At 40.6% G+C, this 25,733-nt stretch overlaps 1 protein-coding gene across 1 annotated transcript; it reads right to left on the bottom strand.

The window, feature by feature from the left end:
• Positions 1-217: 217 nt before the first annotated feature.
• On the bottom strand, positions 218-25,733 carry LOC146312997 (zinc finger protein 385D-like). The gene is made up of 8 exons (XM_084739795.1): positions 25,565-25,733; positions 18,715-18,830; positions 8,849-8,956; positions 7,273-7,441; positions 4,793-5,047; positions 4,532-4,713; positions 1,997-2,098; positions 218-771 (listed from the first exon to the last, which is right to left on the bottom strand). Exons 1-8 carry the CDS (start codon positions 25,572-25,574, stop codon positions 529-531), a joined length of 1,185 nt encoding a protein of 394 aa, XP_084595921.1. The 5' UTR covers positions 25,575-25,733; the 3' UTR covers positions 218-528.

Below are 25,733 nucleotides of genomic sequence, written 5' to 3'. Positions count from 1 at the left end.
ACCTAAAAACAGGTCCACCTAAAAAATCAATATCATTTTAAATGTATGCTATGTTTAGAATATTTTTGCCACTTTACCTTGCCGTCAGACAGTCTTTAACAACAGGAAACTAGAGTTATATAAGCCAAATTTTGCTCTGTCCACCACTACCACTGCCACTGTGCGACTCTGATGAATCCAAACTAATTTTTAAAACTAATTAATTACTGATATTGATTACTGACATTGATTTTTTTGGTGCTATAATACATTTTGTTGCTGACCCTGTCCACAGCAGTAGTTGCTGGTACTCCTGCTGCTTGTCCAAACCGGGGCATGTTTGCCAGCATCTACTGTAGGTAATACACTGACTTTCAATAAGTAGCTCATACAACCCCACTTCAAATCCTAACTATCCCTTTAATCTTCGGTCCTGGTCCATGATGCCCACAGTATCTGTTGTTAGGGGGAGTACAGTAAGCGCTGTCTTATATCACATCTTGTTCAGGACTCAGGTGTAGTTCAGGGCTGATTGAGTCATCAACAGGGTCAGTAGGGGGAAAATAGAACCGGTGTGTGTGTTGAACAGATGGGTCCAGGGGCCGGGTGCAGCAGCGCCTGGGGGAGGGGCTGACTCTGAAATAGGGCGGGGCTCGAGTTTGAGGCAGGGCGGAGAGGGAAAGAGGGCAGCGTTGCCATGGCAGCAGCAGCGGCAACGGAGAGCTGGCGCTGCAAGAGACACGAGGCCAGAGGTTTGGTCATGTTGTGGCTCTTCCGTAGAGCCAGACGGATCTGAGGAGGAAAACACACACAAACAAACTGTAATCAGACGAACAGTTTAAGTAGGAGACCAGAGAGGAACACAGAGATAAAGTCTGAGCAGCTACTCGGCCAACAGAAGCTCAGACTGTCTCAGTTACTGCCAAATAATCTTATCAAGAATCTGCCCTCCTCCAGAACATTTGCCCCGTTGTCCCTCTTCCAACAACATCACACACTCTGAGAAATAAAGACACAAACTACAACCATGAAGGGTTATTCAGCTTGTCCCCATAGGAGAACACTATTTGGTTCCTGGTAGAAACTTTTATAAGAGTTCCACTTGGAATCCTTTCAGAGAGTTCTACCTAGAATGAATATGGGAGGTTCTACAGAGAACCCGTCTATGGTGTAATGGTTCCACCCAGAACCCTCCCTGTGGGTGCTAACAAGAACAAACCCACAGGGTTCTACCAAGACCCTTATTACATTTTAAGGGTCTTATGTAGAACCCACCGAGGAGGTTCTACCGAGAACCTTTTTATAGCCCAAGGGTCCTGTCTAGAACACACCGAGGAATTTCTACCAAGAACCTTTTTGTATTCCAGGGCTTTTATCTAGAACCAACCAAGGGGCTTATATGGGAACACTTTTTATATCACAATGGTTTTATTCAGAACCCACTCAGGGGGCTCTATCAAGAACATTTTTATATTCTATGGGTTTTATCTAGAACTCACTTGAGGTTCTACAGAGAATGTTTATTATTCCAAGGGTTGTATGTGGAACACACTCAATTGGTTCTACCAAGATCTTTTTCATATTCCAGAAGTTTATGTAGAAGCTACCAAGGGGGTTCTAACAAGAACCTTTTTATATTGCAAAGGTTTTATCTAGAACCCAACCAGGAGGTTCTGCTGAGAATTATTTATATGTTTTTATAAGACAATTCTTGAGGAACTCTTTCCTCCAAAAAGGGTTCTTCGGATGAAAAGGATTCTGAATTGAAGAGCCCTTTAATCAACCGTTTCTTTAAAAAAGGATTCTTCAGAAGCAATGGTTCTGGTAGAACCTCAGCCCTTCAGGGAGAACCCTGTTTTCTAAGAGTGTAGGGCTGAAACAGACATAAAGTTCTTCAGCCCGTATCGCTGATGATTTGTCTCAGTGGAAGTAGGGAGTGAAGCTTTCTGGAAGAGGCTCCAGAGAGTCAAGTCATGCACACAAACTCAATGATGAGGGATGAAAGTGAAGCACTCACTGCCTGGAAACTCTGCTGACGCTGGGTGGGAGTGTAGGGGCTGAACTTCGGCTTGGCTGGTTTACCTGCTGCTCTATCCTTGTGTCTCCGACTGCTGATGTGCTGCGGCAGAGGAGAGAAACAGACAAACGTACACAGAAAAATAAATCAAGCCAGACAGACACAGGCGGCAGCACAAAGATGGAGTGGACAAAGAAAAGAAAGTTGCTTGGAAATTTGAATGGGCCTAATCAGTGAAGAGGAAATTAAAGGCAGCCTAATCAAAGTCCCCTTTCTGACGATTCAGGCAGAATGTTGATATTTTGCTGGCTCTGACTTTGAGATTCAGAATATATTCATGAGGGGCGGGCTTGGAAACCTTTTTGATTTGACTGACAAGCGCAAACAGATGGCTACGGCCAGTGCGGCACACACACACAGCCGTGAGCTGCTAAATATTCATGAGCACCTGGCCAAAGTTAACTTTTAAACAGTTGGTTGTGAAGACCAACGCTGTGCATGCATATCACGAACAGAGATGCTAACGCCGTAGTCAGATGCTCGCTGAAATAGACTAGGCTTTAGTAGCTTTGTGCTCATTATCTCCAGGGATCTGTGATTTTAATTCACCTGCAGCGACAGGTGTGAGATGTTCGTCCTGTGATTTGGACTAAAATATGTATGATCTTGAACGGCTCTCTCTGCAGTGCGTGATGGACAGAGCGATGACGGCTCCGTCAGCGTCTTTGCGATGTGTGACAGGTGACCTTTTTATAGCTTTACAGAACTGACCTGTGAGAAGTGTGATGAGCAAGTTTCTTGTGTACACTTAGTTATTGTTTAAATTAGGATTTTACATTAAAAACAAACATTAAGCTTTTAGATTTCAACACACTCTTACAGATTAAAACACTGGTTCCCAATGTTTTTTGGGAGATATCAGCATATATATATAAATGTTCATATTTAACAGTGCCTGATCGAAAAGAAACAAACAAAGTTTCATTTAAATAATCTTTGAGGTCCAAAGAGGTAAAATGATCCACTTTGCAAGGATTAGAGGAAATTCCAAACACACATTTTTGTAGCAGAGTTTTGTGTTTTTCTTCTTTCTTCTCCCATTAATCATCTCATGACCTCTCAGATTTATCTTGTAATAAATCTTGTGATAAATCCCTGATGCTGGAGGAACCCAGCCCATAGTTTGGGAACAACTGGACTAAACTACTAACAGTATAATCAAGCAAAATGCTTCCCACACATTGATGTAGCAGTATTAAAAACAAATGATAAAATAATATATAAGTCAACGGAGAATTTTCCGCAGAGTAACAATGTTTTTTACTGTTGATAGGTACAAGTAGTACATTTAGATGATAATAGTTCTGTAGGATAAGAAGGATTTTTTAGATGCATGATTCCTTACAATTAACTATTTTCAAACCACTGAAAATAACAATTGTATGCTATAAAATATAACATCACAATGCAAACAAAGACATTTGCCTTCTGTCCTAAGCTCTACAAATAACATCTTCTTCAAATCAGGCTCACTGCCTGAAAAACAAACAGACTAACAAATTAAGGACATTTTATTAAAATTGTAGCAATTACATCATTGTATAATGAGCATTAAAATATTAAATGGACTTTGTCTTCACTCTCAACTAAATTACATAACAAACAATGCAATTTCTGTCCAGGGAAATCATTTAACATGCTTGTTTATACAGCTAATGGTAGTGTACCTCTACGGCTCTACGCTGTATTTCTTTTTTTTAATGAGAACATGTTTTTAATTTAGGTTGATGCCAAACATCGGCAGACCATGCTTTCTCATACATAAGGAGCAGTTTGCACTGTGTTTTCAAAAATAAAAAAAAGATTTTACCTCACTAATCCAGGAACATCCATGCAAAGATCCCAGTTAAATCTTCTTGTAGTGAGCCAGTGTTCACACATATTTATAAGACTGTTCCAAAGTAAGATCATCTAATATTCATGTCCCATATCTCCACCGCTGCTTAAAAAATCTAAACTTGACTCTGTACTGGTGTTTTCTGTGCTAATCAGAGTCGTAGACAGAAGGAATAATTTGTTTATCCGTATTTGTTTTTGTATTTGTTAATATAAAAGTCCAGCGAGCCTCTGTCAACACATATCCACAAGTCTGTTTCAAAGAAAGATGTCTGATGAGTCGGGGTTCCAATTAGAGGCTGACTTATTTTGTGGGAATCTCACTGGACACGGTATTCCTGTGGGATTCACGTGGACTTCCTGCAGGATGAGATTCAATTTCACTATTGATCATGGGACTGGGATGGGACAGGAAAAAAAAGCCAGCGGATTGGACTGGATAGACGGGAACGGGATGAAAAGGGAGAAATTCTTTTAGAACTGAGACGGCACAGAATTTTATTTTACTCTGTCATGGGAGTGTGAAAGGACAAGAGTATTTTAGTGGGAGTGGGATGGGAAAGGAGTGAAAATCCACTCCCGTGTCATGTATTAATAAATATACTAAATAACCGCTCTGAGAGATTTTCAGCAGCTGACCTGTTTGAGCTGAGTCTCGGAGTTGACGTGCACATCGCAGATCTCACAATGGAAAGTTTTGTTCTGGAGTCCAGTTGACAACTCCGACGGCGCTGCCAACTTGGCCTTGACCCCCGTCCTCGGGAAGGACTTGATGGCTCCGTCCCCGCTCCTCGCCTCCAGCATCGTCTTGTGCTTAGTGCCTGAGTGGATATTAAGTCACATCAGCAGAGTATCAAACACAGCACGAGCGGATTGAACCTGACAACGGCAGACTCTCACCACTGTTGTGGGCCTGCAGCTGGGAGGCAGAGTTGACGGCCACCTTGCAGAGGGAGCAGTAGAGAAGACGTATAGCCTTCTCTTCTTCCGTCTCCACCTCTGGAGACGCCTCCACCTCTCCGTCTCTTTGTGCTTCTTTCTCTGGTGTCCTCGGGCTGGGTGACAGTGGGGGGTCTGAGGGTGCTTTCACTGTTTCAGCGGGGATGCTGCTCGGTGGTGCCACCTCTGAGGTGTTAGGGTTTGGGGCTGAGAGCTCTGAAGAAATAGAAAGATGCCACGTTTGGATTATTTAATGTGAGGTTGTATGACATAATCAGTGTAGTACCTACAGTAGATGCCCTGGTGAAAAATAAATGTGCCAAGTCTATTAAATGTGCCAAGTATATTAAAGTGCACCTCCAGTCGTGTTTTAAACAATAGAAAATGCTCTGCAAGAAGTAATAAATTTTGTCTGATGTTTTTTTTTTTGTAAAATAAGTTCAATACCTTGTTAAAATGGCTTACATATAGCTCTACACTTTGCCTTCATTTAGTATTAAAGGCTTCATGAATATGCAAATACTCCCCATCCTCTATACACCCCCGAACCCTCACCCCTACCTCTAAGGTACCCCTTACTGGTTACTAGCTACATCAGGGTTTTCCTGTGGGCTGGGCGTTGCCGCTCCCTAGGTTTATGATGTCATATACCCAGCCTGACTGAATTTGTTTTTTTGAGACCGCCCTTGTTCACTGCAGTTTCAAAGCAAGAAATGTTCAGTCAAAGCATCTGATGGTCACTTTGACATCTGGGGCAGGTTGTCTTTGTCCCCCTGTGGACGTGCATGCGTCTCACACGCATATTTCACTCCTGATTTGTCTTGCAACACATGAACAACACCACATGGACATTTTAACAAGGTTAATGTGATTTACAGTTTAGTATACTTTTTTAAAAGGACACTCATGTACAACTTACAATAAAGTTACAATAAAGTGCACTTCTTGTAAGTACACTGAAATATCACTTTAAGTTTTGCAGAATTAGTAGGTCAATATTTATTTTTACTACATTGAAACTCAACTAAATGAGATCTATTTTGAAGTATACTTTAAATATACTACTATAAAAGTGCAAGTATACTTGTAATAACTCTTGTATTCCTAAATTGTATTTCTAATACAGAAAAGTTTTTTGGTTTTTTTTACCTAGCTGCTGGTAAAAAAAGATTCACCTTGAAAAAAAAACAGTATCAGTTGTGCGCCATGTTTGGAACATTTTGACCGCTTTACTTTGACAAGACAAATAAGACAAGATAAGACAAATACTGCTCTCTGATATCTAGCTTAAATAACAGCGGTTTCAAAGTAAAGCAGTGAAAATATTCTAAGTATAGCATTCACTTAAACTCATGATGATTCTTTTAAGGTAAATTGACGGTGGTTAAAGATCTCATATAACCCCACTGAAATAATCTGAACTATCCCTTTAATAAGACAGAATAAGAGTAAGAGAAGCAGTTAGTGAGACAAACTTTAACATTCCTCCACTTCTATGACATTCCTGAACTCTTGCCACTTACAATAAGGCACACTAATTTCGTGTCATGCTCGGAGCCACAGATAAAAACTCACCAAGCTACAGGTGATTATGAGCCCTATCAACATCTCTAATAGCGCTAATAATCAATGATTTCCCCTAGGAGCTGCCTCCCAGCACTTAAACCAACAGTTTTGCACAGAGATGATTTTAGCTCTATTATCTTTTGTGCGACTGACTTGAAGAGGTTCCCTGGAGGAGCGCGTGCTGATTTAAGGATTCACTCTTTGCTAATAACAATGATTAGCTCTGCCTAGCTGAGTGGGTGTCTGTTTGTTACCATTGATTCTCCACTCTTAGAGGCCAATGAGGCTGTTTGCTGAAGTAATCTTCAGAGAGCTCTCCCGCCGTCTCATCCACTTCACTCAAACTAACTCCAAACTGGAAATGATCACTCTTTCTATATTCTCTCCTACAAATAAACTCTCCTATCAGCAATGTCAAGTACAATTCTTCAATCTTTTTGCTCTTTAGCTCACAGCACAATGTATTATTTCCATTTCTTAACGCCCACGCACAGGCAAAAGTAGCACATTAGGGCTGGTACACAAATGTACACATGTCGGAAAACGCACGCTATACGGTTACCCGCGGATCGTATTCAGAGCATTTTCAATGTGTTTTTGATCTTGGGAGGCCACTGAGGAGGTCAGTAGATGTAGACATGAAGAAGGAGTAGAAGATAATGCTCAACCTTTAATCTCTTCACTGTGAAACCCAAAGCAGCAGGAGGTTTATCACATCAAAGAGTTAAAGTCGTGACTGGGAAAAGAAAGTTTGAGGCGTACATTCATATATCTAACGCTATCATACATTTGATGTCTGCACACTCACTCACACACACACACACACACACACACACACACACAGGGGGAGTATGCGTGCCTGCAGAGACACACACCTCCTGATGTTGTGTCAGAGCTGGAGGGCTGTGAGCAGGGTGACAAGAGGATCTGCGACGTGGTTTCCTTGGCGACCGGTTCAGAGGTCCTGATCTTTGAATCCGGGGTGTCCGCAGCTTTCAGCCTTTTCGCGTGTTTGGTGCCGCTATAATGAGATGAAGCCTGCGCCTGTGTACACAGCAGCAAACAACAAGGTATGAACTGACATCATTCAGACACAATTATTTAGTTACGTGAATCACACAGTGTTTTTTTATTTTAAGACGCAACACCTGACTCCTGAGGGAATAAAAACGTAGCTCCAGCACAAAGGTTTAGAGCCTGTTATGCCTCCCACATTGACTGACAGGTGTTTTAATATACAGACAAGTACATCAAACTCTGCAGTGTTCCTGATGGAAATGCTGCTTTCATCAGTTGCGAGCAGCCTTTGCCTTACGTTAATTGAAATATTATCAAAATTGCAACATGGCCAAGTGCAATATCCAAATTGCAGAAGCTGAAATTTTTTGATAAGGGGAAAAATGTGTGGAAAAAACAGCAATATAATGAAGTACTGTACAAATGCTGCAGAAATGCCTTGTTATACAAATCTTGTTCTCCAGGGGCAGTATTACAGAAACTTCCTAACTTGAAGATCCTGTCTTAACAGTTTGGTAACCATGGTAATTAGGGTTAGGACCTGATTTAGGAAAGAAAAAAGCTGTTACAGATGAACAGATCCTAAGTCTGTGTTCCTATTCTGACTGAAGATAAGAAAACTGTATGACACAAGTATCCTAACTTCCTGAAGGACTGAGTATTTAGGATTTTCTAACCTGAGATAGGATGAAGTAAGATAAGATAAGATTCCTTAAGTAAGTCAGCTTCTGTAATATTAAATTGAGAACAATACAATCTTCGACTTCGACTGAAAATGAAAATTGTGATTCAACAGTACATCAAAGTTTGTCACCGTCCTGATGGAAAAGCTTGTGTCATTTGCAAGCATCCTTTGTATTACATTTATATTAGGGCTGTACAATTAATTGAAATATTATTAAAACTTGAAAATGGCCAAGTGAAATATATATTTGCTGAAGCTGAAATGTTGTGTTAAAGGAATGTACATAATGATTTCAATATATTTTTTTTTCAGTGACACTGAAAATTGTGATATAAAACGGATCATTCCCACTAATTGTGAATCATGTCACAATTGCAAAATTTGTCAAAGTGATTTCTTTTTACCGTAATGTGCAGCTCTAATCTACATATTCTTCCATGCATTTTTTCTGACAGTGATTCCTGTGCTACACCTTGCACTTCAGCACAAATTAATTCTTGTTTATGAGTCATGACATATTAAGCACAGTAAGAAAATCAATGCTTTGTAAAGGTCAAATATAGGTGTGCACATTTCACCTGATAATTAAAGGCGTCTCTAACCTCTCAGAACCAGTAAAACAACCAAATAACAAGGGCAGATCTCTTCAGCTAACCTCAACTGTCAGGCAAGGGTGTGTATGAGAAATAAAACCACCCTGAAAGAAAAACAATTCAAAGTGTGTGTGTTTCCCACAGGACAACACCCACCTCAGAGTTAAACCTCAGCCGGCAGACTCCGCAGGAGCTGGCCTTCCTCTTCAGCGGCGAGGTTAGCCCGAAGCTTGGGCCAACCAGAGCTTTATGGACGTGATCCATCTGCAACAAAGGAGAGGCGTCACGTTAAGGTCACAACTGGTTTAGGGCTGTAAAAGACGAGACTGAGTAGGTAGTGAAAGTTATCAGCTGAGGTGTGAATGACACGCCTGCAAGCTAATGTGCTCCTTTCAAGAAAACACAGATTCATAATATCTCAGGTTAGAGGTGGCAGTAGTTTGTCTGGCTTCCAGTCATGCATGAACACACCACACATGTTCACACGTGACAATAGAGTGTGTGCTGACATGCCCTTTGAGAAAGGCTAAGTTTACTAACCCCAACGTGTTTAAAGTGAAAGGTAGCTGTCAAATGCAGAACAGAGGCTGTGGTCAGCTTGGATTCATCTTGTATTTACAGCAGATCAGTTCATCTTAATAATGAGAAGTTTTTTTTTATGGCAGAAAGAAAGTATCTGAGTTTTCATATAAACCTGTCACACCACTCTTGCAGAAAAATCCTCTCCATCAATATGTTCCAGACACCCATATTTTTTGAAAGAAATACAGCTAAATTTAGGGCTGTCACGATAACCACAATTTTGAAATACTGCACTATTGACGAGCCTAGCGTAGGGGGGTGTTCATGTTTTTTTTTTCTTTTTTTCATGAGGCTAGGCCCTTTTTATTTTACACTTCAATATGTGTTATGAATGAATCCGTTCTTAAAAAAACTGACAGGCAATCCATGACCCGACTTCAAGCTCTGAAGCTGAGGTTTTGCCATGTTTTACGTTGTTTTAGTGTTTATCCTATAGATTAATCTGATGAATTTAACATTACAATGTTGCATGGCTAACGTGGCTAATGTGTGTTGCTGTATGTAAATATATTTGATAAACCTGCCCTTAAGATAATTTTATAGCTATGTGTGAAAAACAAATTCAGAAATCCATTTGCAATGTTGTGTAACTATGACTAGCACCCAGATGCTGGCTTGTTCAGACCATTAAGTTGTTCGCTGGGCTGTGAGGTGAGACACAGACAGACTACACTTAACGTTACTGCCCCAAGTTAATTCATTTAAATAAAACAACCAACCAACCACGTCTAAATTTGTTTCGACCAAACCAGACCTGTTGATCGTTGGAACAGTAGAAGGATGAACCAAGATGTTTTGGGTGAGATGATGTGTGTTTTATGACCTAACGAGGAAATTAAGCTCGTCCTAGTTTGGTGAAAAAGAGAAACTAGGATTCAGAAGGTGTTCGATTGTATATTTCTGTTTCATAACAAACATAGGTGTAAGAGAGGTTAATTTGTTTTGTGTTTTGGATGTAGCGAGTGTGCGTAATGTACCGAACTCGCAGCTCACACACATGTCCCAGCTGAGACTAGGGAGGAGAGGAAGAAGTGGGAGGAGGTGACGGATATAAAAAGTCTGGTACCAAGCAGAGCATAGATTGTTGGTCAATGATGTAATGACCCTTCTTGTCTTCTTAGTGTGCAGCATCACTGAATAACAGTGTACAGGCACCAACTGATAACAGAGAACTAGGTTATGCAGCAAGACAGATTTCAAAAGCTACTATAAATGTTTTGATTTTGTTTCCACACAAAGACATGGAGTGAAAGCATGAATCCAGTGTGACCACCATGAATCCCACCTGATCACAGCATCCACTGGCCACGATGACGCAAACTACAAACATTTTACAGCCACCTTGCAAACCTGCAGGAGTTGAGAGCTTCATGCTGCCTCACACAGACTCCATGACACAGATTATCCTGCTGATGTACGGTTAGAAATGAAGGTGGGGTTTCGAAACATTCCTCACAAGGAGTCATCCACTTTTAAAATAAAACATGTTACCATTTAGGGGAAATATTTTGAAATCACGTGTTGTGCTGTCCTGTAATATGAACACAGAAAAAAAAACAGCTAACCTTGGAGAGAATCATGGACCTTTACCCCCAAGACCAGGTTTATTTATGAGTGCTAGAAACAGGCAGTAAACGCATGTCTTAGCATGTGTGTGTATGTGTGTGAATGCATAATAACTGTACTGACCACACAGCGCTGTGCAGCTCTGGACATTACCTACTGGAATGTTTAATGAGCACATATACTCAGAGCAATAAAACCCAACTGGCCTTTGTGGAGCAAAACAAACCTATTACCTGTGATGAAATGTAGGGAGCCATATAACCAGCCTCAGTCAGCGAGGCTTTATGGAAATCTGGCTGGAGGTGACGTAAAACTTTATGTGTTATTATGGGTCAGCCAACTAGTTCTTTAGAAGCCCTGGGAACATACAGCCCTGCACTGGAGATTTAGCTCGGTTCTTTAGGGCCACAGATGAATTATTTGCCCTTCGAATGTTATGAACACGACAGAATCTGTTTGTGTGTGTGTGTGTGTGTGTGTATGTGTATATGAGTGTGTGCATGTGTGTGTGTGTGTGTGTGTGTGTGTGTGTGTGTGTGCATGTGTGTGTGCTCTCGCTCATTTTCTTTGATCATCACTCCAGGCGGCTGCACTGGAATGCATCTCTGCAGTCATTGGTCTCTTATCTCTCTCTGTTTCCCTGCAGCTGTTTGTGCATATAAAAAAAAAGCAAAAACATATAAAAACAAATATACTGCAGTTCTCTCATGCATCATATTCAAAATACAAGTAAATAAATTGGAAAAATTAAAAAATTATTCACTAGAAAAGTGCAGTCAGTAGAGTGGAGGTGCCAGGCAACCAGAAAAGAATATTTGGATGTAACCCCTTTGTAATCACCAACATTTTGATTAATAACTGTAATTTAATTACATCATTTTTTTGCAGTAACTGTAACAGATTACAATAACATTCATTTTGTAATTTAATCACATATATCTGGTTATGGTATGGGTTTATAATAGTTTTATATCAGTTTTTCAAGATTTTTCTCCACAACCACAAGAGCTCCTTGAGTCATAAATGTGCACAAAAACATTTTGATCGATGGATCAGTAGTATGCAAGATTAGTTGTGGACAAGCTCCAGCCCTGCTGGTCACTCACACATATGACCCATTGCATGATTTCCTCCAGGTCTAAATCTGGCAGAGATAATAAGATGTCTGTAATAATCATCAAGTGGAAATATAAAAAGGCAGGGCTAGACGATATGGCTTATAAATAATGTGTTGATATTTTTGTAGGGCTGTCATGATAACCACATTACAGTAATATCACAGTCACATGATGTGTGCCACAGGGTTGAGCTCATTACTGTCATTACTGCACACACCTATTGATCAGCAATGCAACTGACAATCCATACATGCACAGCAGGTATTCCCAGATATACAATATATATCTCTATAGACACATTTTCTCCAAAATTACACTGTAAATTTTTGAATGTGCAAATTAGAGCTGAGCAATATGGAGAAAAACAAACATGACAAATAATCATCAGTAATGTGGATATAATGAATAAGCAAATAATAGAACAGCTATAAAATTCTGGTAAGTTCAGGAAATTACATCACTTTACTGTAATGCAGCCTTTAAAACCAGAAAAGACAACACTTATGCCATATCATGTTAGAATGATGTCCAGAAGCTAAGAAGATATCCAGACTTATGTCATGATATCCATATATTGCCCAGCCATAACATAAAACATCAATAACAACGTGACCACACATGAGCAGGGTTTTATATTTCTCCAAATGAACAATTTAATGTTGGTGAAAGCCTGTCTCCCCCTCCCCCCTCCTCAGCCCCAAGGCATTGACCTCCCATCACACATTCCTTACTTCAACCCTCCATCTGCTCCCCTCTGAACTCTCCTGCCTCACCCCTCATCTCCGTCTGATCAAAGTCACCTTCCTGCCTCCCGCTGGACTCGCTCTCTTACCCTTCACTCCCACTCTGCGCTCCGGGGTGGACGAGCACCTGTGGCAAAGTCACTGTGCCCTTCTTACTCAATGCTGCGTCTTTTCTTTCTTTCTTCTGAGCACACAAGCACACCTGCTGAATCAAATCCATCCCTTTCCTCTTATCCACCTGTGCTGCTTGTTGTGACATTGCAAGCGACAAAAGCATTGGATTATGCATTAAAATAAAGACATGACATCCACCGCATAACTTCAGTATTAATCAGCGCGTTCTTTTCACCTCCTCGCTCACAGCGGCGGTGGTATGTCAGCTCCATGGAGTGAGTTATGGCTGAAACATATGGCCAAGTGAAGTAAAGCAGACTTTTACCTGGAGCGCAGTCAACATTTATAATGATGAATGTTTCTGGATTTACATTGTGTAGCAGAGTGACAGCTATGTGTGAGCTCATGACGTCAAACCTTTAAAGAAAGGAGTGGGTTATGATGAATGGGCTGCTGCTTTTGGATCTTTCTCATTTAAATTATTATTTGCTTGGAAACAAAAGAACTGTTTAGTTTCCATTTTTTTCTTAAAAAACTGTCAAGCTAAAAGCCAAACTAGGCGATGAACTCCCAGTTTGCAATGGTCCTGGCTTACGACAAACATCCGCACACACACGCAAACATGTGTGCAAACCTGTAGCTATGACAACCCACATGTGGGCAACCAAACAACGGTTTTACAGAGGCCAAAACGCATAGCATCTACGTTCACAAGAAAAATGCAGGCTTATACACAAGGGAAAAAAAAGCCCCCACACATAAAAACACACATTCCAGGAGAAAAGGCAGGCAGAGAGTTCAGCTGTGTGCCCACTTACTGAACACCCACAGGTTCAAACCAGAGAAAGGAGAAGATTCCCTTCACAGTATGGAGAAATATCCAGCTGAGACACAAAATATATTTGAGACAAAACATCATTATGTTTCCTGTGCTGCCATAAGGTTCTATTAAATCAAAACTTCAAAAACAACTGAGGAATGTGTTATCCTGACCTCAAAAGTGTCACCGCAGTAGAGCTGAAAACATTAACCAATCAACCAATTTGTTGACTGACAGAAAATTAATCAGAAATCATTCTGATTATAGATTATTTCAAATACAAACATTCTCTGGTTCCTCTTTTTTTGCTTTTCTTTGTCCTGTAGAGGGCTCAACAATAAGGATTGCCCGACTGCACAGAGCTAATAAAAATCCAGCAAGCTGATGATGGAAGTAGCTGAAAAGCGAGCAACTCCCTTCCTTTTCATCTGTGTTGAGAGTTGCAAAGAAAATTGTTGTAAAGAAAACGTTTATGAGCTAAAGTGCAAGTGGACATTTCAGTTATCTTGGACACAGGAGTTTAGTGGGGTGGCACTAGAGGATGTGGGCAAAACTCCAACTAAGTTTGCCGCAAGTTTGAGAGTAAGGCGGATAAAGTGGGGTCATTTTTCGACATGTCAAGTTGCTGGAGTGTCACAACAGAGCCAAAAACAGGGCTGTGATGATAACTGCATTAAGCTGGGCTCATTACCATCATCACTGCAAATGTTACGTTGAAGGGTAACGCTCATGTTGTTCTATTGCACATGGATCTGTTGCATCTATGGCTCAGCCTCGTCACATGCAAGTCAGGAACACAGCCTCTGATTGGTCGACAGACTCATCCCAACACATCACGGGATCGCCAGCGGACGGTTCGCAAAATACTAACATCGACAGCTGTTTTCATCATGGATTTATTTTACGATGTCTCCAAAAAGACACAGCAGTTCACGGCTGAATTGCAAAACGTCTGAAACAGACTCGATCACATCGAAGCCAACATTGTAAAGGTAAAATGTTACCTTTACCAGATGAGACTTTTTGAGAAACTGCAGTGTTTATTAACTGACAGACTGTAACCTAAACTGTACTTTTACTGCCAGATTTACAATTTACTGCTGTCTGTGCTCTGCTGTGGGCAGCAGTGTCACTTTCAGGCCAACTAGACAAGACACTGAATAAGTTACTCAGGGAAAAGATACATGTTGAAATAGAAATTTTATAGCTTTAAACAATTTCTCAGGAAAATAACAAGTCAATTAACTGATAATCATTTGTTGCAACAGAAGGGACTTTGGATGTGAATGTTGCCCTTTTATTTTAGGCATGTAGCCAATACTCCTCCTCCAACTTCTTTATATAGAAAAAGAGTTAAAAGCCATAAATCTCCGACATTACACCCAACCAACACCAAGCTTTGTAAAGGTCAGTGAGTTTTCACAGGGCTGCAGAGCAGGAGAAGTGTTAGAAGTAGAATAAAATGAAAGAAAGAAGCGAGTTATAAATAGATGAAAGGGGATGTGACTCAGCGGGGAGAAGGTGATGTGAGATATTTGAAGAAATCTTTCAACCTGTGGTAAATTATAAGTGCGACAGCCTTTCTGACTCGAGGAGGAAGGTCATCCACCGCGAAGAAGCCGAGAGAAGTTGCTAGAAAATCTGATAAAAAAAATTGTGATATTTTGATTTTGGTTGTTTGTAGTAACGGAGGGGAAAAAAAGAAAGAGAGGCTAGATGAGGAGCTGAAAACTCTGAAAGCAAGAAAAAGCGCATGAGAAGGTGAGGAATGGGGAGGATGACAGCAGGAGACAAAGTGGAAAATACGAGGAAGAAGAGCTGAAGTGAGAAGAGGGCGATGAAGCAAGAGCAAAGCAGGAGAGTGGAAGAGATGGATGAGAAGGGTGGAGAGAGGAGACCCAGACTGATGTCTGATTTCTCCTCAGATAGCTGAATGGCTTTTTGACAAAGAGGGAGAGGGTCACACACACACATACAGCTCACACACACACACACACACACACACACACACAGAAAAACTCTCCAGCATATGCAGACATATAAAGAATGCTCTTTTTCTTTTAAACCCTAAATTTGCACATCAGGATTTAGTGGCCGCTACTTCATTTCATGCTGAGGTTTTATAATGGGTTTAGTTTTAACGAAAGTGTGAGGACAAAAATACACATCATGTTTCCTTGGCTTCATGTGCTTGAAACAAACACTCAAATGGACATACTCCTCACCGAGGTGTTAGAAACGATTGAGTTTTGGCTGTAAATGCATCTCAGCTACAGACCCCTTTTCTGCTGGAAAACATCTTGATGTTTTTCGTGGGTAGAGCTAAGGTGGAGGCAAAGCAGCTCTCAAAACACGTCAGCTAAAACTAGCTTAGGGCTGTGACCATAACCACATTACTGCAGTTATTTTTTTTCAAAGATCAATCTCATTTTGAGATGATACACACAAGGATCACTGCTGTCACACACAAGTCAGACCCACAGCTGATTCAACAACAACAACTGTTTTCAAGATGGAGAAATGGATAAACAACTACGGAAGACATTCAGCGTCAGATCACACCAGAGCCAACGTAAAGATACAATGCTAGTGTTAGCATTAACTTAACATTAGCCTTTCTTGTTCAGCTTACTTTGGCGCTAACCCCCTTCACTGTTCCAGCAGTTGAGAAACAACAGGCAAGACTTTTCTTGGTCTTGAGAAGCTGCAGACACACCATAACCTGCACTGTACATTTACTGCCACACTGACAACTTACTGCCAAGTTGAAGTTTCTGCTCCACTTTCAGCAGCAGTGACAGTCTGCCGCTCACTTTCCTTCACTTGCACAGCACGCATACTTATATACTGCTTTAATCCTTACAACAGTATGCTTCAATAAAGTCCAGTTCAAGTCACAACAGAAATATGTTGCTCTGTCTTTGCAGTAAGAAAAAAAACATAGTGTCACAGCCCTGCTCTAACTAGCAAGTTCTTTTTAAGATTATTTTTTGGGCTATTCCTCTCCAGGACCACCAGGAGTGTTAAGTTAATATTAATTAGCAGGAGCACACTAGCAAACCTGAATTTTTATTTTGCTAATTTAATGGTCTGCACAAGTGACAGGCACTGCTCTGTGACACACTCAGCAGCACCGACTGGGCCAGAGGACGGTGCACTTTTCACATCAAAAGTGATGAATTATGGATTTAGTTTCAACAGAACAGTGGAAAGATGAATCAAGACATTTTGGTGAGTTTTATTTTGTCTGTTATTACTGTCTGTTGAGTTTTAAATGAAGTGTGTTTTACAGAGTTAACAAGGCAATTAAAGCTTGTCTCAGTTCTGTAAAAGAAGAAATTTGAATGAAGAAGGTGATTGGTTGTATTTTTCTCTTTAATAAGATAAAAAAAACGTGTGACACTGTTTCCTCTTTCAAGATTTTATGAGTTCATTTTTTTTATTATTTTGTTGCAGCTGTCACACATCCCCCAGCTTTCATCTTATCATCTTTAGCCGTAGTTGTTTTTGTTTTGATTATTTTTGGCAGTGGCAGCTGTTATGCAATAAAACCGAAATTTGGAGCCATTACTACTTCAATTCTGGCACCAACAACACAGCGAGATGATATTTTTGCTTGGTTATGCGGTTCGTGTTTGCCTCCAGTGTTTCTTTTGTCTTGCCTCCACCTAACACTGTGACGTAATCGTAACGTTGACACTAAAAGGGTATATCGATTTTTCTTCCAAACATCTAAGAGCTCAGGATTGTTTAGAGACGGCTACTTCATCTCAAGCTGAGGTTTTGTTATGGGTTTGGTATTAGTGAAAGTGTGAGGACAAAAAAACACACCATGTTTTCTTGGCTTCATGTGCTCGAAACAAAAATAGACACATTTCTACGTAGAGATGCTAGAAACTGTAAATACATCTCAGCTACACTCTTAGAAATAAAGGTCCATATAAGGTTCTTCAGCTTGTCCTCATAGGAGAACCCTTTTTGGTTCCTGGTAGAATCCTTCATAATGGTTCCACCCAAACCCCTTTCTGGGCAGAACCTTTTCACCTTCTAAGCGTTTCACCTAGAACCCACCCAAGAAGATATACTGAGAACCCTTTTGAATAAAAGGTTTCATCAAGAAACCAGAAAGGTTGATCAAAAATACCCCTTTTTAATAAGAGTTTAACGAATTACTGTCTTGTCTTTTTGACAAGGAACCAAACTTTATTCTACAGATGATGATTCCAGATATATCTATATTTAAAAATATCATTTGCAACATATTTAAACACTTGAATATTTGAGGGCGAGGATCTTCTAAGAGCCGTAAATTCACTCTTTCTTCCAAAAAGGGTTCTTAATAGAACCCTAAAGGGCCATCCACAGAAGGACAATAACTGTGACAATAACAATAAAAACATAATTTTAAAAATCGTTCAAACTCAAAATGGATGGCGGAGTCTGGTTCGCAGCTTCATAGTCATGGACAAACCCTTCAGAGGTTCTTCAGAGGAAACTGATTCTAGGTAGAACCCAGCTGTTCAGGATTTTGGAACTCTTATTTCTAAGAGTGTACGTAGTCGAGCGACATAACTCATATTAAATAGATTCAGGTAGAAAAAATGATTTCCTCCTTCCTACAGGCAGAGAGTATATGAAGACGTATGGCACGATTCCCCTGTAAACCTGGTGTCAGCCCTGCTCAGCCCTGCCTGACACATCAGCTCTCCTCGGGGGCTCGGACTTGGCCGGCGTTAGCTCTCTCCACCTTCACCCTTCACAAACACCGGGGGCAGACAAAAGCTGTGTGTGAGGAATACCAAGGAACGAGCTCCACCCCCCAGGTTGTGTGGAAATGTCACAGCTCTCTGCATCAGAGGTGATATATTTGGAAAGGTGTGGGCAGCTCGCTCATGCATCTGTGTGTACTGAAAAATAAGTCCGTGAAATAAACTCCTCCACTCACTGCAGAAAATGCTGCATGATAAAGTGAACAATTGGTTTTTTTTTCTTTCTTTAAAAAAAAAAAAAAAAAAAAAGCTAGGAGAGTAACACTTGGTGAGGTTGCCAGGACAACCGCGATGACTGACAGGTACTCACGTCAGTGAATCCAGGCAGCAGGTGGAAGGGGAGGAGGGGCTTGGCGTCCGGGGAGGGCTGGGTCCTGCCCAGCGTGGGACGAGCCAGCGGCGGCAGAACGCTGTGGCACACATTACCTAGGAGACAGCACGGCGGGGAGGAGACAGGTAGATAGATAAACATATGGAGGAATGACTCAATAGGGAGGAGGTGATACCTCGTAGAAATAATAATACGATGATGAAAAGCTAATACACCAGAGAGAACAAGATGAAGACATCCTGTGCTCCTGTGAGCTCCTGCTGTTGCTTGTATAAGAGTGTCAGAACAAAGTGTTGTGATAGGTTTTTTTTCTTCCGCTCTTTTCATCACAACTTTACTATGTAGGATCCCTGTTATCATTTGTCAGTTTTTAGTTGCACCAGTAGCTGACATAAGCACATTTACATTACCGTTATTAAATGCCCATGTTGGGTCAGTTCAAAATCAAAAATACACAGCTCTCCTACTTGTATTGTTATTTATCTATCTAGATAATTTTGCTGTGAGTTGCAGAGTTTTGGAGATCAGCCATAGAGATGTCTGTCCTCTCCTGAATATAATGCAACTAGATGACACTCTCGAGCAGTCATTCCCGGAGACTGTGTCCTGACCCACAGGTGAGTCACAGGAGGTTTTATTTGGGTCGCCAAGTAAACAAGACTATGGAAGAAATTCTGCAAATTTAAGATGTACATCTGCAGAACACCTTTTATAAAGCATTTAGTAGGCTAAAATGTCCTATATTGCTTTCCCAATGATAGGAAATAAAAACCCACAAACCCAGGTAACCCACAATATTCACAGGTAAAAAAAAAAATTCTGGGGAAATCAGAAATAAAAGTGATTGTTTGGTATTTCTTACTTTTAAGAGAGACTGTGAGAATTGTGTTGATAGCCACAAGCTATGCACATCATCACTGAAGAAACACAACGACAGCTGCAGCAGCACAGGTGCTGCACCTGCTGAGATCAAGACCAACACATACATCCATCATATAAACATACACATCATACCAACATACATACATCCTGCGCTGCTGCAAACACTCGCCTCTCATCCATGAGTAGATTCATGCCTCCCTCTACACAGTGATGTGTTGGCAGAAGAAGTTTGGAAGACAGAAACTAGTTCCTCAACAAAAGTCAGTGGATTACCGTGAGTAACCAGGTCCTAATTTCTGTAAAGAGACATTGCTGTTGAGTTTTTTTCAATGTATTTTTTTATTTGGTGTGTTGAGCACCACAAGTTGAGTGCATTCTAGTTTTGTTACATCCAAGAGAAGCCAGACGTCTCAACAGTCGATATCTTCAAAACTCTGCAACTCTCACTAAGACAGTTTAAATGAATAAATAACACTACAGGCTAGACAAAAAAGTGTTTTGATTTTGAAGTGAACTGTCCCTTTAATGTACTTTGTTCCCTATAAATGTCCTGTGTCTACTTAATTACAGCGAGGAGTGCAAATGTTTCATAAATTAAGGTCTTAAATCATTTTATGTAAAATGATATATTGTTAGAGATTTAAAAGCCACATACACATTAATCCATCAGTAATGATATTCATTAATATAACAGGCTGTATAGAATAATATAATACTCTGATAATGGTGATTTTGCATAATCTCTCTTTGGTACTTCAGTTTATTTTATTGGTAATAATTCTGTACATTTACATAAGTTAAGTATGCTGCTTCCACCACTGATTATAATTACATCTGCATGTAAAATTACACTGTGATTCAGATCTCATTAAGACTGCAACTAATGGTTACTTTCATTATTGATTTATATACCCATCACTTTTATGAAATGTCACAATATGGTGAAAAATATTTCCAGCTTCCAAGGTGATCTCAAAACTAGGAAATAGTCACATTTGAGAAGCTGGAAACAGTAAATGTTTAGCAGTTTTGCTTAAAAAATTCCTTTAATCATTAATGCTCTGTCAAACCGGTTGCCTGATTCTCTGATGATTGCCTAATTGATTAATTGTCTCATTATTTCAGCTGTAGAACTCATAATAGATATTTATATCTGTTTTCCCTGAAAGATGTTCACTAATATGAAAGTAAGGGCATCACTGTGTTAAAATGTGGTCGGGATAGGCGCTCAAATGAAAAAACATTTCAACATCTTTTCATCATGTCTTCAACATATGAATGTATGAGGTTAAAGCAGTTCATTAGATTAACAATGTTAACCAAAGATATCAAATCAACCTTACTTTTACACGTTGTATTGTTCTGTCAAAGCCACCAGACTTTGGAGTTAGTTCAGATTCACCAAAGTCACACAAAACACAAACAAACTAACTGATCAAAGCAGCATGCGTGGTAAATTACTGTTTTTGCCAAAGGAGTCTGGTGGCTTTGTGGATATATCTAACTACCTACAATCACATACTGTACACAACAAACCCGAAATGTACTGTCCTTTAACATATTTTTGTGAAAATGAACAGTAGCATGATTTTTTTGTGGATGCACTGCTCTGCACACATAACATCACTTCCTGGGAGCCTCCTTGCCAGCCAGAGGCATGTAACCATGGCAACCCAACAACAGCCAACAATTAACTAAGTCTAGAAAATATATTACGCCTGTGTGAAACCTTACTATATTTAAATCAAAGTGTTATTGATGTTACACAGAGCCGCCTTGATCTCTGTCTACCTTTGTCTGTTATGTTTTTGTTGTCACTGCTGCATTGCATTGTGGGGTTTATTTGCCGCTGTAGTGTCCTGTCCCTGCATACTGTCATATTTCCCTGGAAATAGTGTCCACCATGTGTACTTTTAATTTCATACTAAGGTTTCAGGCATACTGAAAAAGCTCACACTGGTTTACCAGTACAATGTTACTGCTGAATTTTGGATGCAGACATGATGTTGATCTTGGTTTGGAGGATTTGGCAGACAAGGGGTGGTCCGTTCTCAAACATTCTCATTTGTTAGGTAACATTACTTGGTGCAAGCTATTATTTTGACATTCAAACAAACAAATTATTCTTTTAAAACTAATAGGGACAGAATTGGCCATTTCAAAAACTGGAGGAGACGTGTCCCTGGTGTAAATGACAAGTATGTATGAAAGCTTATCATATTTACATGAGCTTAATTTACATAAAGGACGTTGGGGGCGTGTCAGGTCTACTCATGAGGCCAAATCTGCTGTTACACACATACAGTGGGACACTGAAGGTTAATCAAATACTCTACACAGGTGCAGAACTACACACATGCACACACAAACACAGGCAAACAATCACCCACATCACAAAACACATTATTACATCCAAATTAAACTCACTCTTACAACCTCACACGCACACTCATATTTCTGCTTCAATGAGGCCATTAGCTCCTAAAAGTACTCTGTGATAAGCGTCGTGTTTGTGTTGCTGAGTTTTGATTATGGAAGCTTGTTTTCTAGTTTGCATGTTCTCTCAGCTTGATTACAGTTTGATTCAGGACCAGCCTGCATGTGTAATCATCATAATCAAAATCACAACACACCCATCCGCTCTGCCATTAGTCTGATTGCCTTTAACTAGCGTAAGTCATGTGCGTACGTGCGTGTGCACACGTAATGTTGTGCATGTTTGACCTGAGTATTTGCTTTTGCGTGCGGGGCTGCACTGGACACGTGCGTGTGCATGGTTCCTCACATGCACCGGTGTATTACAGTTTTTTCAGATGGTTACAAACATTTCTTAATTCTGACTCAGCACAGCAGCAGTCGATATGAGGACTACACTGTGGATCACTTCACACAGTTTTGCCACAAAATGCATTTAATGACCAACATCTTTCAAAATTCATGTCGTTTTCTCATTGTAAAGCGTGACACAAAATTGATGTAAATTACCAATGCCAATTTTATCAAATCCATTTAACAAAAAGAAAGTTACAGTACACATATGGTAAACGTCCTCACTTTAAAGGAAGAAGCTGCTCAAAGACCTGGGAGCAGCTGGAGAAACTGTTTTTACTCAGCCTGGATAACTGGACTAAAATGAAGAAATTATGGAATATCTGTAAAATACTGGACTATATGACAAATATGAACGACTGTCAAAACTCCTGGCAAATTTTGCATCGAATGAAAAGGCATTTTTCGATACTCAACAGCACTGAAACAATTTAGTACCATTAAAGTATCAAAGTTTGGTACCCAGCCCTAATCAAACATTCTTTACCAGGTGGACTGCAAGAGAGGACAGATGTGATGTGGATCACAGCCTGAGGCAAAATGCACAACACAGGGTTGAGCAGCACTGTTATGCAGCACTTCTGTAGCTGTACTGAGATTACTTCTTAGAATTACACAGTGCAAAAATAGAAAAAAATAAAGTCTGTGTTGTGTGTGCAGACAACATATTTAATAGCAGGATAAACATAATGATCCAAATCATCAACAACATCACGCTCAGCTGCTGCTCTCTTGCTCAAAACTGCAAAGCTGAAAAGAAAAAACGTATACACCCAGACTTCACATATGATACCACTTGCTTGTGGTATTTTATTCAACATGTTATTAATCATGCGTCATGTTTCAGATACTGTGGATGTTTATCCTGCCTGTCTCATCTGTCAGCAGCTGCCTGTACTTTCTCTGTACAGTGTCTTTTTCTTTTTTTTTATCTCTTTACCACCACGGGTCGACTGTGGGTTAGCTGCTGCTCTGCCGGCACAAGAGGACACCGGGGGCAGCTCGCAGTCAGCTGCGCTCTACCCAGTGCGTCGGCAGCGTGCCAAACGCATTTACGGTAATTTTGTGGCCAGACTCGCTCGGCGCACCTGTGGCGCGCTCGGGCTGAGACTTCCTAGTCATGCATTATGAATTTGTGTCTTAGAAGCTGTGATAAGGTCAATCACGTTCACACTTTCACTGCTTTTAAATGCAAGGCTCTCCCTGTCATGACGCATTGATAGTTCGGAAATCATGCGGAGAGTTTTCCTTAGAGCAAACTTGAAGCCTGGGAGTTGCAGAGTTTTCCATGAATACAGCAGCTCAAACTGCCAGGAGCAGATGATGTCTCTTTTTAAGCTGAACTTACTTTTCTGGACATATTTTCTGTGCGTAACAGTGCCCCATTGTCATCAGCTCATAATAAAAAAAATCTCATCATAATGATCAATACAGTGCAGTTAAATATCACCATGTTGCCAAACATAAAATGAAAGTAAAATCTTTTTTATGGAACTGTGTTAACTGTTTTCAATTAATGATCAAATTAACCTTAATTAACCAACACCGATCATTTTTATGTGCGCATAATCACAGTGGTTTCTGTGGTTATTTCACAACAGTCTGGTGCTTACTGCACAACAATTAACCAGCGGATCTGGTGCGCAATAGTGGCTTGACAATGCAGTTGGAGGCTGAAAATGGAACAGATACCTGCAGCCTTTAGATGACTGGAAAAAGAGTCACCAGAATAAAGTAGAAGTCTTCCATGAAGGCTATTAACTGCAGAAATGTGAAGAATCGATCTCTTTTCTGTCTGTCTGGCATTAATCCCATAATCGTAAAAAATACATAAATAAAGGACTATGCGAGATTTTGGAAAGGTTTATGTCGGTCTGACCTGACCAAATAAAGTGACCAAAATGTTCTGGAGCACAAGTGCGCTCAGTTATCGACAGGCTGGAGCAGGCAGGCAGTGGACCGCGAGAAACACGGTCACTAACACCCAGATTTGCAGTACCCTGCCGCTGGTCCGGCATCACCACACCCTCTGCTGCACCTCCGTCCCCTCCTACTGGGATAGCGGCTCAGGAAAGTGCCAGTTCTCCGGTGCGCCGTGCAACATAATAATTCCGTTTGAATAAAATAAGAAAAGCACGGGATGTACAGGACGAAACCCATCAGAAAGCATCAATTCTGCATAAATGCGCCTGTGGATGCACAAATAACACGCAGCCTCACTCTCACTACTGGACGCGGTGTCCCCTTTTTCCCATTAAGCCCATCGTGCGCCTTTTAGAAGGCTGAGTCCAGTTACACTCAGCACCGACTCCCAGCGGAAGGTTAGTAAAGTAGAAAACCAGATATCCTTCAAAAATTTACATTTTTCTAACTTGAACCATAACAGAATGATGCATCCACAAGCACTTGGACAGAAAGGTTTTAGGCAGAAGTTGCTTAGAAAGGTAAAAGTAGTATTTCCATTGTGTTTCACTGTGACCAGCAGGGGGGGCTGCAGCACCCACAGTCCTCTACCCTCCTCCAATGTTCATATCTTTTTAGAGTGAAATTACTTTAAAGAATTTACGAGGTAAGAAACACGTGGACGAGGTGACACACACGACCTGACTCTTATTTAAGTCACCCATCGCTCATCATATAATTTCCACAATTTGCCTTTAAAAATATAAAGCAAAGTTGTCTTACTTTGTCTGGAGGCTATAGTGTTTGTTTTTCTTTATATAGGTTACAAACCTATAAAACAAGACATTTAACAGCATGCACACTGTAATAGTTTTCTGTTTTTTTGGGGCACTATTCTGCTGTTATAATCAACATATCTGCATGTTATGAGTCTTGTAATTGAAGAATTCTCCCTGTACGCTACTATCATTGTTCATAAGGATTATTGTAGAGTAAAACGCGATTTAAAAGGCTCTAAACTAAAAGGTATAAGCCATAATCTCCTTTTTGTTGCCAGTATTTGCACTGAGTCTCAGCTGCTCTATCACTGCCTGCGAGCAGGTGACCGACTTCACAGAGCTCATCCATCTCAACGTAGCAACAAGTGACTCCGCCGCTGCGTTATTACCAACAACAAAGAGAAACTCTTCGGAGATGAAAAGCGTCGTTTACGTACCGAAATACATGGCGGCACCGAGTGAGCTCCGATTGTTCAGTGAGAGATAAAAGTATCTTTCATCTCCAGGCAGCAGCAGCAGCAGAGAGGAGGAGGAGGAGGAGGAGGCTCTGCGTCTTCTCCACCACAGTCTGTCTCTCCTCTGTATCTCTCTCCTGCGGCGCCGATG

This window comes from Lutjanus erythropterus, chromosome 16, assembly GCF_056507025.1.
Source record: "Lutjanus erythropterus isolate fLutEry1 chromosome 16, fLutEry1.hap2, whole genome shotgun sequence".
Classification (NCBI taxonomy): domain Eukaryota; kingdom Metazoa; phylum Chordata; class Actinopteri; order Lutjaniformes; family Lutjanidae; genus Lutjanus; species Lutjanus erythropterus.
This window is presented reverse-complemented; position numbering and strand designations above follow the sequence as displayed.

Coding starts and splice junctions, on each gene's coding strand:
- LOC146312997 (XM_084739795.1), bottom strand. Junction 5,048..7,272: donor CTCTGACACAACATCAGGAG/GTGTGTGTCTCT, acceptor CTATTTCTTCAG/AGCTCTCAGCCCCAAACCCT. Junction 2,099..4,531: donor CCGAGACTCAGCTCAAACAG/GTCAGCTGCTGA, acceptor CCTCTGCCGCAG/CACATCAGCAGTCGGAGACA.